The following is a 17,834-nucleotide window of genomic DNA, read 5'->3' as shown; positions in this document are numbered from 1 at the left end:
GCTCACCGTTTGCCGTTGAAATGTGTTTAAAGGCGTAAAATAAAACCTGAATAACTTGTCTAGATGAATATTTTTAATAAACTTAGAACAACAAAAGAAAGCCGCTTAAGCAGCATTAAACACGCTGAACACGTTCGTAAACGCCGTGCTTCTTCCACTTGCAGCTGTAATTTAACTGAAATCATTGCGCTAAAACTAATTGGACTGTCGGGGTTAAACTCCTGTGGAAAATAACTGGTCAGTTTACAGAAGTATTTTATGCCAAAAGTTTAGTACATTATTGTTGGAAAAATATAATTGAACCTTTAAGCCCATATTTTGAGTTCATTTGTGAGTTATAGCACATCGTCGTTCTGTGTTCAGGTACATCAGTGTTTCTGCCATGGATGCCAACAGAAAGATAGTGAAGTTCAATTGGTTAAGAGCTTCAGTCGCTGCTCCTCCTCGGGACAGTGACGTCTCGAAAGACTTGGACACGTCTTCCCAGAGACTTGATGAGTCTGCAGGATCTTGTTCAGATCTAGGAGGCGCCTCTGTCACCGTCTTACTATATCTTGAAAAATAAAGTAAGGACACCAGAGGAAGGGTCAAAGGTCATCTACAGGAAGGCAGTGACCGCAGCCCTAGGCAGCAGAGGACGGATCCCTGCTCGCACACCTGCAGCGTCCAGCTTGATGTCGGCCTCTGTCGACAGAACAGTCTTCTCCCGTCTGGAACCACAGAGGACGCCTGGTGAGGATGCCACCGCCCAGAGAGATCACTTCCCCGCAACGGAAAAAGAAACAAAAGCGCAGAGCCTAACAAGGATGTACAGGTAACTGGGATATCATGTTTACAGTAATATTTCTGATGATTACACTCAGTTTATTCAGATTACAGATTACTATTGTTTTATTTCAGAATGCGGTGCTACAAGTAGAGGACTCGTCCGCGTGGTCAGTTTCTCCGGGGCCAGAGGTCAAAGCTCCTGACTCGTCCCTCCCTGAGCTGGAATATGTCTCCACTCTGTTCCTCGACAGCCAGAAACACAGTAGATATTCTGTGGACGCCCAAGGACCTTCAGCCTTCTCGTAGGAAAAACAAAGCATCTGCAGACGCTGAGCTGCATTCCTCCCTGTCGCAGAGGTTTTCCTCACATTCGCCCCGCCTCCTTTGGAGCCCTTCGCCTCGCTCCCCTAAGACGGGCCCTTCAGAGGCCTCCTTTGCTCTGCCGCTGCACTCCAGCAGATCTGCACTTGGGAGCCACTCGTCCCGTTACAGCCTGTGTTCTTCCTTGGACTCCACAGCCACACGCAGGCACTTAGATGCGCATTTCCCAACCACCTCCTATACAAGGAGCGTCAAGCCTTCCAGAAGGTTATCTGCAGGGTGCAAGCCTGCATGGGCCAGACCCTCCTCCCTTCACGAGGAGACCAGCTTTATAGACTCACATTGCCACCTGGATATGCTGTATGGAAAAGTGGACTACCGCGGCTCATTCGGATACTTCCAGTATCACTACAGCAGCAGCTTTCCTTCGGAGATCCGAGGCTGCGTCGCCAATTTCTACAACCCGCGGCTCATGGTGAAGGAGGCCATGTGGGCCGCAACACACATGAGTGTAAACGAATCAGCGCTCTTTGGATAGATTCACAGAGGCGCGCCCCCTAGTGTCTGACTGTGGAACAGCACAACATAAACATACAACCAAAAGTGGCTTTATATGTAAGAGTAAAGAACTGGGGAATTACATTACTAATACATTTTTTAATAGATTATAGAATGTATTAAAAGTATAGACAGAATATCAGATTAGATCATATAATCTTATCTAATCTTAATTTTGCTACTCCATCTAGCTGAACTTTTACAACTTTTAAGAATTTTTTAAAGATTAAAGCCATATATTTGTAAAATACAAGACCAACATGAAGCTTTCTTTCATCACAAGTTTATGTGCTGAAGTCATTTTCAAACAAAACGGAACCTTATGATAGTTAGGTCATGATTTGTCTGTAGTTGCCTGAGGTTCTTTCACTCGTGTGTGTAACCTGGTGATCAACATGTGGAGATCGTTCAGAAAAGATAAGATCTTCGTCACCACGAGGCCTCTGAGATCAACTGTGATTGGACACTGTGAGCGGCGTAATAGGGGGCAAATATTTAATCGTAAACAGGGCAGGAAAACATCCAGAGAGATAACAGACAGCGCTCTGCAACCCAGTCACAAGGGACAACATGCATCACAGACACACACCTCACACACACCAGGGGGTAGACGAGTATTGTCCTGTAACATTCCGGTCAGTTTTCAAAAGTTTTTTTATCATCATTCTAATCATTTCAGAGGTTTTCCCCCCAGAAAAGACAAAATGAATGCTTCTTAAATTTCAACATGGGAAATTGTCAACACAGAATATCGGCACAAATGCAGCGATCCACACAGCATCGCTCTTCTCCAAGGTGTTGTTACAGATCCAGTCAGTCAGTCAGTCAGTCTGCAATCGGATCTCACCCAAAGCCTTGAAACACGTGGGGAGGATTTTTCCTGAGCATCACATGTAAAAGGAAATCCAAAAAGAGAGGATCCCACTCACACAGAGCTACCAGTAACACATTCACAGGACAAACCACACACACACCAGGGTCCACAATCACAGGTATACAAATGACACGTGTTGGAAAGGTACACTTATTTGCATGCCTAATATGGAGGGATGATCCATACAATGCAGCCTGGACAAGAAGAGGAAACCTTTAACCGTTTCCAAAGAACAGTAAATAATATTTTCAACATTTCAATTCATTTTACAAAAAGCAAAGAAGCTGAGAGATCAGGATCCTGCATTTTTAAAGGAAATGTTGGTGGAAAAACTGAAGAAAAACTGTACAAAGAACTTTGGTTGTATATATGCTCCTGTATATACCTCTAGTATACAATATACATATTTAGATAACTCTAATTTAAATACTAATTTGACTAAATTAAAATGAATACTTTATCACTGTACACACAAGGATGAACTCCATACAGGCAGTGTTTACGAGACAGCTGCTGATCATGCTTTGTTTTCTTCCCTTTGTATAAAAATCATTGCGCATTTTACAGTTTTTACATACGTAGCTTCATAAACCTAGAAGTGATACACGCACTTATGTAGAAAATGTCAGTCCTAACAGCACAGACACACACACAGGCACTGAGCCACGAGGAAGATCGACAAAACACGGCTAAAATCACTTGGTATAAAAATGGATATAAGCTTTTAAAAATGACAAAGGTAAAGTTTGAAATGGTCAGACACAGTGATTAATGTCGTATGACAGACAGAGCTTCGGCTCTTTAGTAGAATATTAGTGTATAATCATGATAGTGTTTGTTTCTCACAGTGGACTGGTTATGGAACGCTACTACACACATTTTTGGGTCACCAGGAAGAGAGCAAAAGATGAGGATTGAATCTGAGGAGATCAATTAATATTTTCAGAAACTGCATCCCCAGCAGAGAGGAATCCTGGTTCATCAGCCTCACTGAGCACAGAGGAGATGGAGTAAGTGCTGGTGTGTCAGGGTGGGAAACACCATGAGAAGCGTTTGTTGTAGTTTCAGTTGTTTCCTCCATCTATGGACCAACACGCTCGTCTTTACTGCAGTGGGGGAAGAACCGTCCCTCCGCTTCCACTTTTTCTCTTAATGTGTTTGTCGTCCTGAGGTTGAGGGTGGGCATGTGGGCGGGAAGATTCAGTCCAACATGGCATCCAGCTGGTCTGCGAGGTCATCGAACATGTTGCCGATGTCATCCAGAATGGTCCCGGCAGACTTCACTGTGTTTGCTCCGCTGCTGAGAGAAGAATATATAAATAATGATACTGAAGTTTAAATACTGTGAAATGATCCGTATCTAAGTCCAACTTAATTTAGAGGAATTTTCACATTTTTCCATACATTGTGTTGTGTGGTTCTGGGTCCATTCTACATTCCTTCCTGTAGCTGATGTGGAGCAGCGGTGGAGAGATACAATATAGCAACAGAAGAGAAACTCTGTTATCCTGAATCTTGGCCTCTTACCTGTCAAAATTGTCCTCCAACTTGAGTTTTCTCTCGACGGCCTTCAGAGCAGCTTCCAGTGACGTGCTGGTCTGATCCAGCCTTTGCTGCACCACCTGGGTCCCGGAGGAGGACTCGGGGACGGGGCCCGGGCCCACGACACACACCTGAGGCCTTGCTGCTGACAGCGCCGGGCTCTGAGGGGTCGGCGCGGGGGGGTAGTAGGATGGCGCTGATGGAGAGGTAAAGGCCACACTTTGGACCACGCTGACAGTCACACCTGCAGAGGCTGCTACAGCTGAGCACAGAATCAAGACGCAAAATGAGTTCAAATACTGGAATTGATCAGTGACGGCGTTTAAATTGGACACAGAACCAGATTGCTGACAGAATTCATAGATGCGTTTCTCTTACCTTGTGCTGCCACCAGACTTTGGCGGACTGGTTTTGGGGCGATGGTGGGGGGTTTAGAGGAGACAGGAGGTTTGATGGGCGGTGCTGCAGCAGGACTCTGTGGTCTTTCCATACTGGACTCAATGATCCTGAGGCTGACCTCCTCCTGGCTCTCTGATGCGGGCCTGCTGCTGCCCGACTCCTCCGCTCCCTCCCTGCTGGGGGAGCCACCTGCCTGCTCTTTCTCTTTGTTTTTATGTCTGCGCTTCACTGTGTCCGACTCTTTCAGGTTAAACTCAGGCACCTCTTGGTTCTTGGCTCCTCTTTTCTCTGGGGGCTCCAGCACGGCCTCTGCTCTGGGCGGTCCACCAACCTTAGGCCTCTGTTTTATAGTCAGGTTGCCCTCCTCTGCGAATGGGATGCACTCACTGGAACTGTTCTGAGGGGAAGAAGAACCTTCCAGTCCCCGACATTTGGCTTCTTCTTCCTCTGAGTCTGACCTAAATCCCCGCTGCAGGTCTGTGCTGTTGCTCTGGGCAGTAACACACTCACTCTGTACCCTCCTCCTGACTCCTGCAGCATCTCTGGGCTCCTGGCCTGCAGAGGTGAGGGAAGGGGGAGGAGGCTCCTGCTGGATGAGGTCTAATCTTTGGACCAGGGGGCTCCTCGTCTCTGTACTGGTCTCTAGAGACGCTGCAATGCTCCTGACACTCCTTGGGCTGTCTGTCACCACGCAGCTGGGTGATGGCATGGTACAGCTGTCACTCAGCTCACCGCTGGCATTGCTGCTAACTGAGCTCAGCCTCTTTGGAGGGGGGGGAGGGGGGCCCTTTTTTCTGGCGCGAACAGCAAATGACTGACTGCGTCCAACGCTGCCATTCTTCTCTGGGCTGGACTGTAATCGTGCCAGTTGACTGCGACCGGGCCTGCGTGTCAAGGTGGCATAGGAGGGCAGGTTTCCAGAAGGTATGCAGGGCTCTTCATCATCCTCATCAGGCTCCCCGTCTGAGAGAGCATACCGGGTTAAACTGTGTGTCCGCTTCTTGGGTGGTGCCAGGGTCATGGAGTGATTCCGTCTGGCAGATGAGCCGCGCTCCAGCTCTGTGGAGCCACAGTGTGAATGCAGGTAGCTGAAACCTTTCAGCGGGGAGCCGTGAGGGGAGGAGCCGTGAGATCCAGAGAGTTTAGGCTTGGCTGGAATGGCTGGATACTTAAACACAGTGGCTGTGCCCAGGGGCACCTGCTTGGGAAGTGGTTGCTGCTGGTGCCTGTGGTCCCAGCCTTCTGGAATGTTGGTCTCCTTGGCAGGGCTGTCCTCCAGGCTGGCACAGCCCAGGCTCTCCTGGGAGCGGCTGTGGGGAGTGATGCAGGCAGTTGGGGGCTCCTGGGAGCGACCCGAGCCTCTGGATCTGGCATCAATACTCTCCTGGCTCTGGGACATGCCCACAGCGTGCTTGAAGGCAAAGCCATCCTCGCAGCCTCCATAGTGGCTGGACATGGCTGTCTGCAGCTCTGTGCTAAGCTCGCTGTCCTGGAAGGTCAGCATCTTTGGGGTATGAGGTGAAGAGCAATCAAGCCCAGCATCAGGTGGCTCAATGGCAACAAGGTGGAGGGCTCCAGGGGCTTTGCGTCGCAGCGTCCCGTGGCTTGATTCCGCCTGAAGGATCGCCCTCTGGATGTCACACAACTTCCTGACTGCCAACATCAGCTTCTTCTGGTGGCCTGCAGGGTTTATAAAACCATAGAAATGTAAAGCTAGTCAGCATAAATCCAACACAAAAAAAGTGTTTTCATTACATGCTGGATGTTCAAAGTGACAGGTTGTATCCATGTCCATACCAAGCATGGTGATGCCTATCTCCTGCAGGTCCTCCCATGTCAGGTCTCTGACAATAGTGATGGAATCATAGCCGTTTTCTGACAGCTTCTTTTGGTATTGTGGGAGGCCGATGGCACTGAGCCACTCGCCCAGATCAGACTGGGGAAGAAGAGACAAATGCAGTTAAGTGACTCAGTGCTCGGACATCAACCTGATGTGTTGGCATGCTACACATAAACATTGAAGAGCTTACAGGAATATATTCTGGCAGCCATTCAGGGATGTTCAGGTTGTTTATCTCTGTGGAGATCTTTTTGCGGTGGCCTGGTTTTGTGACTCCGATGGCAGTGAGATCCTGCAGCCACACAGGACGTTAGAATTATTCAGCACATTTCATTCAGAGCTGTGTTCATGTTCTACTAAACAAACTTATGAGTGAATATTCTGGTGTGGGCCGCACCTCAGGAGTCATTCTGCTGATGGTCGGTACATCATAGCCGGCGTTAATGAAGTTTGCTGTGTAATGCTCCAGCTGGAATTCCCTCAGCCACTGATAGATGGCTTCTGCATCCTGTAAACAAACGGTAACATCTGTGAAACATCGACTCATCTCTGCGGCTCAAATTACACTTTATGCTGTCCAAAGGAAGCATAGGTTTGTCTTTCAGTTTATTTGATCAGGTATCTGTTATCCTCACCTTGCCTTCCAGCAGTTGCTGAGGATGGACAAACTGCTGGGAGAAGCCTTGCTCTGCGGGCCTTTGGATGGTCAACATCCGCCGAGGGGTCCCGCCTAGCAACATAACAGGGAAACCGATCAGAATGTGCATCCAGATGTGTTTTAGACTCGGGGGACATCAGTTTATCATTACATAAAGAAAACATAGAGTGTCATGAAGGAAAAACAATTATACTGCTCATCATTTTTTACAAACAAAATACAATATATACACATAAATAAAGTACTAAGTATTTATCTTTTAGTACTACATAATCTGTAAATTCTCTTTATTTACATCTTATCACCTGGACTTCCACTTATCACAGAGTGTAGTTCTCATCTGAACATGTTGTTTTGTCTTTGTCTTTGAGAAACTGATGCTCATGTTAGTTCTAGTCTAATATGATATTCTAATGTAATCATCAGTATGTGATGTTCAGGGATAATAAAGCAGTAAGACGTACCTGTGCTCTGGTCAGGCTGTTTGTTGGGCTCTGGGTGTCCAGAGTCACCAGCAGAGGTCGCTGGCTGCACACAGATAAACACAAACTCTTTGAGACTCTTATCAACTTGAGAACTGCCAAGAAAGAAACTGCTAAATAAATCATCGGTCATCTATAGTTCAAACTCTCAATCAAATAAGTTATAGTTGCTTTGACAAACATCCCTGTTGAGTGTAGTTGCTAACAGCTGCTATTCATTTTCTTCTTTGTGATAACCCAGTACCTTGTTAGCGTTGTCATGGTGAGTGCTGTTATGATGGAGGCCATTGGGTGCGTTGTTACTCTCGGTGCTCTGTCCACTCCCTGCGCTACGGGTGCTGCCCACACTGCCTGTGCTGCCAACACTGTTCCTGTCTCCAGCTGGATGGAGAAGGAGAGGGATCGGGAGGGAAGAGGTGAACAGAGCGGGAGAGTGGAAGGGAGGGAGCAACACAAAGAGTCAGACCAAAACAGATATTCATAGATATGGAGTAGGGAGGCGGAGAACATTAGATCTCACACTCCCTTTTGTTCTGTCCTTCATCCAGTTTCGTCTCATCTGAGCCTTGACATCTTGACAGCACATTAGCAAGAGACAAAGTCACGTGGGACGGCATGAAGCTGGCAGGTGTCTCTTTGCGGGTTTGTTGGGTCGTGGCAGGCTGAGGGGACGGGGGGGGGGGGGGGCAACGAGCCTGCGACGGGAGTGACGGGCAAGGCGCTGGTTTCTGCTTTAAAGCTGTGCTGTGGAGGAGGTCGGCTTTGGGGTTGTGGCATAGCAAGGGAGCGCAGCTGCAGGCATGGGTGGATCAAGGACAGTAATATAGCCAATAGCATCAGGCTTTAGGGAAGGGAGGGTTGCAGCACGGTTATCAACTAATGCAGGTCCAGGGCGGAATTCACACAGCGCTAAATCTCCTAAAGGCGCTAAAAGGTCCCGGCTAAGAGTTTCCTCCCAACATGTTTTCCTGAAAGCTCCTGAAGATTGAGGAGAACTCGCACACGGGGAGCTGCAGTTCTCCTCTGTGCTAAAGTGGAAAATGATAAAAATACAAATAAGATGGACTTCTGCTGGCTACATACTGTATGTCTATAGCTTTGTGGATAAAGTTGTGAAAGTTCCCTCCTCTCTCAGACAGTGTAAATGTCATGTTTTCCCCTCTGGGCTCAAGTGGTTAACATGAATCGGTTTTACTTAATCGGCTTACGAGAGGAAAAAGGGAAAGCGAGGGAATACAAGTGGAGGTTGCTTGTGGTGGCACAGACTCCTAAAGGTGCTACAAGGACACAGCTGAAAGTTTCCTCCCAAAAGGTTTTCATGAAGCTCCTGAGGAATGAGGAGAACTCTTTGACCTCTGTGCTGTAGATGACGTCATGCTTACTTACTATATAGTGATCAGGTGACTCACACACGGTCTGTCTGTCAACTCCATATTAACACACAGCTAAGGAAGGTAAAGACACTGGAGGTGATTTTATGATCAACAAACTTCTCATTGGCCTTTCATACATGCATCGCTTCGATTGCAATTGCGTAATCTAGATGGATTTATGCCCATTTCATTCTGATTATGGCTTTTATATGAGGTTGAGTCATTACATTGATTGGATTAGAGGTGCAGGTGAATGTTATGCTAGCTTTGTTTTCTCGTCCAGAGTGACGATGCTGCTGGCCTGCGTTCATCCGTCGCTCTCTAGTTATGCTCATGCTTTATATTTGAACATTAAAGTATCTCATTAGATCATTAAATCACCCACATGAGGCTATTTCATTCATTAGTTTTGATTTTGGGGTCAAACAATCTAAGTAATGGAGATTTTGCTTTGTTAATCAACAACCATCTAGAGATGAACACAGTGTCAGAGGCTAAAAGAACAAAATCACATGACAGGCTCTACTGAGGGCTTCAATCAAATACATCAGAAGATCCCTGAGGGAGTTTATTATGGCTTATGGAGCTCCGAATCAGCTTTTACTCTACAAAGTTTTGCCATTTATCCGATTGAGGTCTTAACTACCAACAGGGATGAACTGGTGTCGCCCCCTATGGCAGCAGGGAGAACAACAAGAAGTACTGGCAGGGAGGCGTCCTGACCTCAAAGTTCAGTGTGAAGCAGATGTTACAGGGATACAGAGCGTAAAAAAAAGGGGAGCAGCTAGGCAGCCAGATACGGGACAGGGGCAAGACGATGGTACGATTCCAGGCTCTTACCATTGCACGAGTCCCTGAGCACCCAAATGTCCTCGAAGGGACATCCAGGCTGAGAGAGGCAGCTTGGAGACAGACCTATCAGACACAAACACTGATGGGTCTGCATTCTGTCACTGGGGAGGGGGGAGGGGGCTGACTGAGAGGGTGTTGGCAAGACAACAGAAGATGGGTGGAAAGAGTTTCTATTGGGTTTGTCTGAGGATGCAGGTTCTGCATTTGTCGACGATGCACTTTCATTTAGGACCGGTGAAAGATTCCAGGCAACCTTCAAGCAAATACGCCGTCTTGTTCTTCATTCAGCAAGTGCCTAAGAACTGTTCTCATCTACATGCAAACTAGCATCCAGGTTATTGGTCTTGTTCTGTCATTTTCAAGGTAAAATTCTTACATGGAACACAGAGTCACTTGATTATACAGGTTTCAATGATTTAAAATGAAGTTGAAGCCTTTTTGGCCATATTGACTGGTCACTTAACAGGTTTCTTCGAGGACAATCCAGGTTCTGATCACACTAAGATTTAGTGAATCTGCTTCAGATTTGGGCTTGAAGCATCTTTATATCAGTAACATGAAGTTGATGTATAAAGCACTAATTCTAACAAGCCCAGGATAATAAGATCAAACATTAAACAGGATATTTCAGTTATCAAAACCAGGTACCAAGTGAACATGAACACGTGTGTTAGTGTTTGTGTGTGTGATTCCTGACGTGGGAAATGGTGTGTGTCCACAGTGTGTATACCTGTGCTGGTGCTGAGGCCATTGGTCAGCGGCAGCACCACGTGGGTGGGCGGGGCATACAGAGTGTAGGAGTCGTCGGTCTGAGGGGCAGAACTGAGGCTGGAGGAGAGGGGGGCTCTGGAGAGCAGCTGCTGGCGATGGGAGGGCAGAGAGGCGTGCCGGGACAGGGTGCCCCCTAGAGGGCAAGACAGGGAGGACAACAGGAGGAGGAGAAGGAGGAGGAGGAGGAGGAGGAGGAGGAAGAGGAGGAAGAGGAGGTTATCAAGCTGATGGTTAGAGGTGGAGGTCAATAATTACATGGAATGGATGGTTGTGGAGGTGTGTGCAGAAGAGGGAAAAACAGACAGACGGAGTGGAAGCATGGGATGGTTTGGAGGATTGGTTGATGATTAGTTCCTGACACAGACTTCTGCCGGTGAAACTGGGGTTATTGTAACTTGCAGGGTGTCCAGGAGCAACACCATGAAGGGATGAAGGTGGGTGAGGCTAAGCTAAGGTCGTCTGAATCCGTATGGTACATCTTCGGCGTGTGTGTGTGTGTGTGTGTGTGTGTGTGTGTGTGTGTGTGTGTGTGTGTGAGTGAGTGTGAGTGTGAGTGTGTGTTACTGACCACTTCGCCTGCTGATGACTTCCACGATGGAGGGAGGGAAGAAGCCCACCCTGTCCGTCCCCCTCTGGCTGTCGTGGATGTGGCCCTTCCATCGCCCGTCCAGGTGCTGCTCTAAAACCTGCAGGGGTCAAAGTGGAGCAGTGAGTCACAGGGGGGCCCCTTGTGGACCGTTCCTGTCATCCATCCCCCCTTTGTTTGGGACATAAAAGAATCTCTCCAGTGAAACCCCCGATATATTCTGATATCCTGTTCCCAAACCCACATCTCCCAGTTTGTGTCGTATATAAAGGTTGTGAACGCAGCAGCACAGTGAGGTGTTGGCTCTGAGGTTTATATTACACACCGTGCGAGTCCTAACATGAAGCCCACAGACCTGCGGCCGGCCCCTGCAGCTCCTATTTTCTTTTTCCCGCATCCTGGCTTTCAGGGGAGTCGCGCAAAACTGATTGAACCGAGTAGTAAACGACTCATCAAAATTAACTGGATGTAAGAAGACGGAGCACTTTTTACGCTTTAAATCACATTCCTGCCTATTCCGATACTTTGGAATTCACCTCTGGCATTTCCAGGATGTTCCAGAAATCACGAGAGAGGCGAATGTAAAATGAGACCCAACTACAGTCAAATCCAATGTTTTCCTGCAGACATTTGTAAAGATGCATTCAGTGTGACGTGCAGAGTGTGAGATGAAGTGTTGAGCCTGAGGGAAGCATTTTCTAACCCAAAGCAGGCTTCATGCTTCACTGTAACACAGACCACACTCACACACTCCAAAGGGGAAATTCTTTGGGCCAGTGTGTGTGTGTGTGTGTGTGTGTCAGTCAGTCAGGAGGATTTGTATAAAACAGACTTGTCTCCACCTGCCTCTGAAAGCTGGGAGACATTGGGTTTGGTGTGTCGCCTGACTTACTCCGGGTGCTTTGGTGTCGGCGCTGAGAGACTCACCATGATGACGTCACCGGCTCGAATGTTGAGAGCGGTGGGGTCGTGGAGATTCCAGTAGTCTTTCAGAGCTCTGACCTGCAAAACGCCTGTAGCATCTGTACAGAAATGAATACAGAGTTAGCTTCCACAGGCTATCATGATGACTTCTAAGACTGAAGACGCTGTGGGGGTCCGTGTGTTTAATATGACAACAGGCAGAGAACAACCTGTTACTGGGTCCACTGCATTTTGGGGTTTCTGGGGGAATCATATGTGCAGAAGCAGGATTTTCGTTTTCCACATGAACCTCAACATCTCAGTGCAGCAGCTTAGTAAATATGTTGATTTAATTTCACTCCTTTGCTCCTAAAACCTCTGCAAATGCTCAAAAAAGTAAATGTGGCCATAGGAAAGCACAAACCTAAACTAATTTAAAGAGGAAATGCAGCACCACAGTCACAATACTGCCTGATTCATTCCATTTATTCCTCCCAGTCACCCAGTAGCTAACAGCTTTACGAGGCCACTACAAGGAACGTCAATAATTAATCCACGCAGCGTGATGAGGAAGGTTTTGTAAACTTCTCCAACTCTCCATGCTGCCTCAGTAAACGAAGACAAAGTCAAAAGTCTCTGCGTGTTTTAAAGCAGGCATTTGCTTCTTCACCACCAGTGCTAATTATGTGCTCAGTTCCCATGCAGGGAGGCACTTCAAAAGCCTGAGGCCTACTGGATTACAGAGCACGTCGCCCAAACACACGAGCCCAGACTCACGCTCCTTCACACACACACACACACATATATTATCATCTAACTCCACACAGTGTATATACAGCGCTAAGATTTGAGGCTCTTTGAAGTTGCGTGAGCTGACAGATAAGAGTTTACGGTGACATCATGTAAAAGTTAAACACAGCTGCCTTGTGTGTGTGAATTACAGCTCCCAGTCTCAGGTGAACGTCTATATATCTGCCCCCCTATCCCGTTCTACTCTCCGGCGAACACAGTGTGAGATATTTACGAGAGGGCTCCGGATCCAAAGGAGAGGGAGGTGCGGTGAGAGTTTGGCTGTTTTGACTCAAACCTCGTAGCAGCTGCTTGATGTCCTTGCTGGCGTGGGACGTGGTGAACTGGTTCACGATGTCGAGGGCCGTCTGGTTGTAGGTGTTGCGGATGTTCACGTCCACACCAGCCTGGACAGACAACGCGCAGGGAAAACAACGTTCATATTTTAAGCTTTTAACACAAAACCTTTGAGCTTCCCTGTAGATGTTTGTGCAAATAAAACCTTTCCTCATAAACTTAGAGCGAGTTATCCAGATTTATTCTATTTCTAAGCCTTCCAGTCGGCCTGTGCTATATGCTGCAAGACCTTTCGGATACTGTGGGACCTCGTGGACTTTACTGGAATCTTCTGGACAACAGTGATGATGAAATCGCTCGCCTTAGGGTGAACTTACATCGAGCAGGAGTCGGACCACGTCTGTTTTTCCGTACAGGGAGGCTTCGTGGAGGGCGGTGCCAGACTTGGTGGTCTTGTTGATGTCAATACCCGCCTTTAGCAGCAACCTGGTGCAAAGGAAGAGAGTGAGTGCTAAAATCAAGAGAGACCAGGCTGGAAATTCCTTTAGCGAGGAAACAGTTTATCATAGATTTCGGCCTCTGACAGGATCTGGGAATCATATCATATAGGAACCCGACACAAAGGTTTCTTGAATGTTGAATATCAGCTTCTGCTTTACACACACACACACAAACACACACAGAGAAACACACATGTCTACAGATCACGAGCAGTATAGAATTTGCGCACAGGAATGTCAGAGGAGTATTTCAGAGCTCGGCCAGGAATGAAAGGCATGGAAGGGGGATCCTGGGAGTGCTGGGAGGGAGGGAGGGTTATTACACTCAAAACCAGTACAAGATGACTCCGTGGATCCACACCCTGCGAATGTGCAAATGTGCTGGCTCGGTGGTTGGGAACCACAAGCCACCACAGCGCCCTGCCCTGCTCCCCAAACCATCTCCACGCCGCAACACATCAGCTGGAGGCCGTCATTCACACCGAGTATAAACACTGTGACATCACTCTGGGATGGAGGCAAACTAACCCAACTATAAAGTGACCAGATAAAACACTTCAAAAGGCTCTGCACGTGAACCTGAAAACATGGGGTCAGAGAAAAACATCCTGACACTTTGTCCTGATGCTTCTGTTGGTCATCTCACTCCCTCTACGCCACTAAATCTCACTTTTGTCATCCTGTTTTCTCTCCATCTCTCTCCCTCCCTCCCTCTCCCTCTTTGCCTTGCAGCTGCGAAGGTCCCGCTGGTAAAGCTCGGCTCACGTCTCCCTAAAGCTCAACAAAATCAGGAAGGGACGGACCCACAGGGACTCATCAAAGTGTCCATCTTCCTCCAAGATCTTGCTGCCTGCTGGAAAGGGGGGGGGAAACAATCCAGATTCTGCTGCTCTGCTCTGGTCATATATGCTCCATATTCACTCTCTGCAGTGCTTCCATGATTTCCTCAGTGCAGCGTTTGTCTTTTACTCATGCATTCCTTCGTATGTCCGCCCTCAGCCCCGTGACATTTTCCTCTGAGCTCAAAGAGAAAAGGACGGATAATTTTTACTCGTCACCACGATCCAGATTAATGCGACGAAAGAATGAAGTTGAAATTCATTCATTGGTCTTCAAGCGAAGCCGATTAAAGTGAAGTGACGTCCCTGGCTGTAAACACGGCTTAGCGGCAGCGAGGAGACGACAGAAATGAACTTCACTGATGAGCCAATAATCTCTGCACTGATGACTGGACCTTTCACACAAATCCAGGATCACACACACACACACACACACACACACACACACACACACACACACACACACTTCTAAAGAACAGCAACTGTGGCAGAACTGGGTCAAAATGACAACACGTCCCTCCTTGGTTCAGAGGAAGGAACAGACATGGACCCCAGAGGAGGACGGCAACACCGACGCATTAGGAGTTTTTGATCACGTCTTTAAAAAATGGGTCTGAAATATAAATGATTCCTGAAGAAAATGTAATGATGATAATAATAAAGGGGAAATAAAGGTTTTTGAAATACTCGCGTTGTTCCTCTTTTTCTTTTACATTTACATTTTTAAAGAACTGGCCTTTACAAAACACACACCTTAAAAATCAAAGAGAGAAAGGGAACGTAAACACAACTTAATTAAAATCGTACATGATTAAATGTTAATAATAAAATGGTATTTGGATTCCATATAACTGGCATTCATTTGAGGTCCCATAATGTACATAACATGAGGGCTTAACAGATTGATTGATTGATAGGTTTGATTACGCTGGGTTACGTCTCACTGAAAGAGGTCAACCACACGGAGAAGCTAAAAACACAAGCTTTCCAGTTGTTCCTCTTGTGAGGCTCGTTTTCCTGCCCTTTTTTTTCCCACAAATAAATGTAAAAACATTCTCGCCCTTTTGGCAAAGTGTCACATGTTCCCAGCAGCCACTGGTGCAGTGTCCGTGTGGCGCCGTCTGTAGCAGTGCCGCTCTGCGTGATCTGTACTTTCCAGCCAAACAGTAAAGCTTGAACACGTTTCAGTTTTTACGGCTGAATGTAGAGCATTGTGCCACCGTCTTACCGAATGATGTCTTTATGTCCATTGCGGGCGGCGAGGTGCAGCGGCGTGGTGAAGGACGAGTCTGTCTGCTCCTTCCTCTCCCCGTCCAGCAGAGCTACCACCATGTTACTGCTCAACAACAGCTGGGCAACCTGAGGAGGCGCAGACAGGGAGGCAAAGCGGGAGGAAAGGCAGTGTGTATGTGTGTGTGTGTGTGCATGGTGGGGGGTGGATGTGCACAGGTCAGGGGAGGGATGGAGAAAGAAAAACAAAAAGCAGAAAGAGAGAGGAGAGGACGCAGGTGAGCGATGAGTGAAGGCTGCATCTAGTTCCAAAACAAATAATTAAATACAGAATCTATTACATGGAGCTTTTCAACAGAGGAAGTCCAGCGCACACGCACACACACACACACACACTTTGGGGACATAAAATACTTCAGCGGCCCTGCAGGTGAGTATGAGGTAATGCCTCAGCGACCCGAAACGCCATAAATGATTCCAGACATCTGGCAGCAATGCAAACCCTCGTCTCTGCACCGCCTGAGCTCACAGCAAAGCTTCCAGACACAAACCATCTCAAACGCTCTGTTGTCGATGAGCAGCACTGATTTCCACGTCTCTGCTGTGTCACGACGGGTCAACGTGATGCTCAGATGTGTGTGTCCATGACATTTTCTGTGACATTGTTGACGCACACTGAATACTAGAACTGCACTGGCTGGAGAGATGACCGCCCTCTATTGGAAATTAAAAAAAGTGCGATTGGGACACAAACACTGTGTTAGAAATCCATCTTTTCCACTTTACACCGCCTTGGAAAACTGAGGTGGATCTCTTTTCCAGGTAATACTTGGAATGATGAATGTAATTGGAGTTTTTCTCATGATTTCTTCCCAATTTGGAACACAGACACTTCCACACCTCTTCTTTCCACCTGTTGGAGTCGGCCAATACTGACTAAAATCATCAAAGTTAGTTCGTTAGTCATTAATCCTGGTCTCTTCTGCCTGGGTAGATCACATCATATGGGGTGAGTTTTGTGAGGTCGAAAGCCGTGATGTGAAAATGAAAACATCGCTCAGGTTGACAGAAAAGTGAGGAAAGGTGAGGAAGGTTAGAAGGAGGGAGGTGAAGCGGAGCAGAGATGAATGCAGACGCGGCGGCTTAAAGGGGAACCAGCTGCCTTCACCGCACCCTGGCATCACCGCAGCAGCTGAGGCGTTAACATGTGACACACACACACACACACTTTCCATAAGCACAAGCAGCCACTCTAAAGATATCCCAGTGAAATTTAAATCAACCTCGGGGGGGGGGGGAATCAGCTCTGCACAGGCTCTACTTTCATGTCTCATTTAACAAACTCACACAAGTCAAAACAAAGCCGTTCACCACCACTGAACTCTGACTGGCTGAGCCGACGACAAACCTGCCATTAGCTCTGTGATGACGCCCCCCCTCCTCTCCTCTTTCCTTCCCTCTCTCTCTCTCTCTCTCTGAGCCCCTCGCTCGCTGCATAAATAAAGCCGTAAGGGATTTTTTTTTCTCTTCCTCCACAGCACAGCGGCGAGTCGTGTTCACTCAAATAGTAGGGAACATTGACTTCAGCTCTGCTTCACAATGTCTCTCTATCCTCCAGTCAAGTCGGGGCCAAACTTTCCTTCTTTATTTTCCTGCCGTTCACTTTCAGAGTGAACTGTGAGGGACTCACACACTGCAGCCATCTGATATTTAGTCTCACACACTCTGTACATCGAATAGAACAACTCAATACATGTTTTTGTCGTTGGCCAGGTAAGCTGTTTCTGTTTCGTATCTTTGTTGTGTTGATGCTCAAAAGGAAAACCCTGCAAAAATAAAAGCAGGCATCCATCCACAAAAATAACTAATCTATGCAAATGACCACTGCAGATGTAGAGAAGCAGCGCTGAAATGTTCCTCAAACCCCCTATTTTGCATAACAGAAACTAAATTGTGATCTATTTTGAAGTATGAAATCATCCAAACTTGTTTTCAGAATGACTCATCTGTTATCATATTACATCACATTGGTGCAACAGTTTGGCTTTATCGGGGGTTGTGACATCCAAATTCCTGAAACAACTGAAACTGGAACGCTGTGTGATTTGTGTGCTGGATCTGAGAGAAACAAGAACGAAAGGCCATAAGATTAAAGTTCAAATTAACTTCAGAGCCAGAAAAGGAAAGAAAATCAGTGTTTGATGGTCCGATTGGTTTAATTTAGCGAAAGTATTTCGAGTGAACAAGAGAGC

The 17,834-nt window shown here is 47.2% G+C and overlaps 1 protein-coding gene across 8 annotated transcripts in view; it reads right to left on the bottom strand.

Annotated features, from left to right (window-relative positions):
- Window positions 1-2,132: 2,132 nt before the first annotated feature.
- Window positions 2,133-17,834, bottom strand: part of caskin2 (CASK interacting protein 2) — a 53,152-nt gene continuing 37,450 nt past the window's right edge. For 2 of the 8 annotated variants that reach the window (XM_076142702.1, XM_076142701.1), the window contains 16 exons: window positions 15,581-15,711; window positions 13,391-13,499; window positions 12,952-13,123; window positions 11,952-12,046; window positions 11,007-11,124; window positions 10,398-10,571; window positions 9,656-9,730; window positions 7,687-7,823; window positions 7,425-7,488; window positions 6,938-7,032; window positions 6,700-6,810; window positions 6,493-6,594; window positions 6,260-6,398; window positions 4,442-6,142; window positions 4,049-4,325; window positions 2,133-3,821 (listed from right to left, as the gene is read on the bottom strand). In XM_076142702.1, coding sequence (XP_075998817.1) covers window positions 3,722-3,821; window positions 4,049-4,325; window positions 4,442-6,142; window positions 6,260-6,398; window positions 6,493-6,594; window positions 6,700-6,810; window positions 6,938-7,032; window positions 7,425-7,488; window positions 7,687-7,823; window positions 9,656-9,730; window positions 10,398-10,571; window positions 11,007-11,124; window positions 11,952-12,046; window positions 12,952-13,123; window positions 13,391-13,499; window positions 15,581-15,711 — 3,600 coding nt within the window. In that variant the 3' untranslated portion in view covers window positions 2,133-3,721. The remainder of the gene's footprint in view (window positions 3,822-4,048; window positions 4,326-4,441; window positions 6,143-6,259; window positions 6,399-6,492; window positions 6,595-6,699; window positions 6,811-6,937; window positions 7,033-7,424; window positions 7,489-7,686; window positions 7,824-9,655; window positions 9,731-10,397; window positions 10,572-11,006; window positions 11,125-11,951; window positions 12,047-12,951; window positions 13,124-13,390; window positions 13,500-15,580; window positions 15,712-17,834) is intronic. The other 6 variants (XM_076142703.1, XM_076142704.1, XM_076142708.1 and 3 more) reach the window with 6 other exon arrangements.

This window comes from Genypterus blacodes, unplaced genomic scaffold, assembly GCF_046128005.1.
Source record: "Genypterus blacodes isolate CSIRO-AG114 ecotype Tasmania unplaced genomic scaffold, CSIRO-AGI_Gbla_v1 ptg000022l_1, whole genome shotgun sequence".
Taxonomy (NCBI): domain Eukaryota; kingdom Metazoa; phylum Chordata; class Actinopteri; order Ophidiiformes; family Ophidiidae; genus Genypterus; species Genypterus blacodes.
The sequence above is the reverse complement of the archived record's forward strand: the minus strand, read 5'-3'. Positions and strand labels throughout refer to the sequence as shown.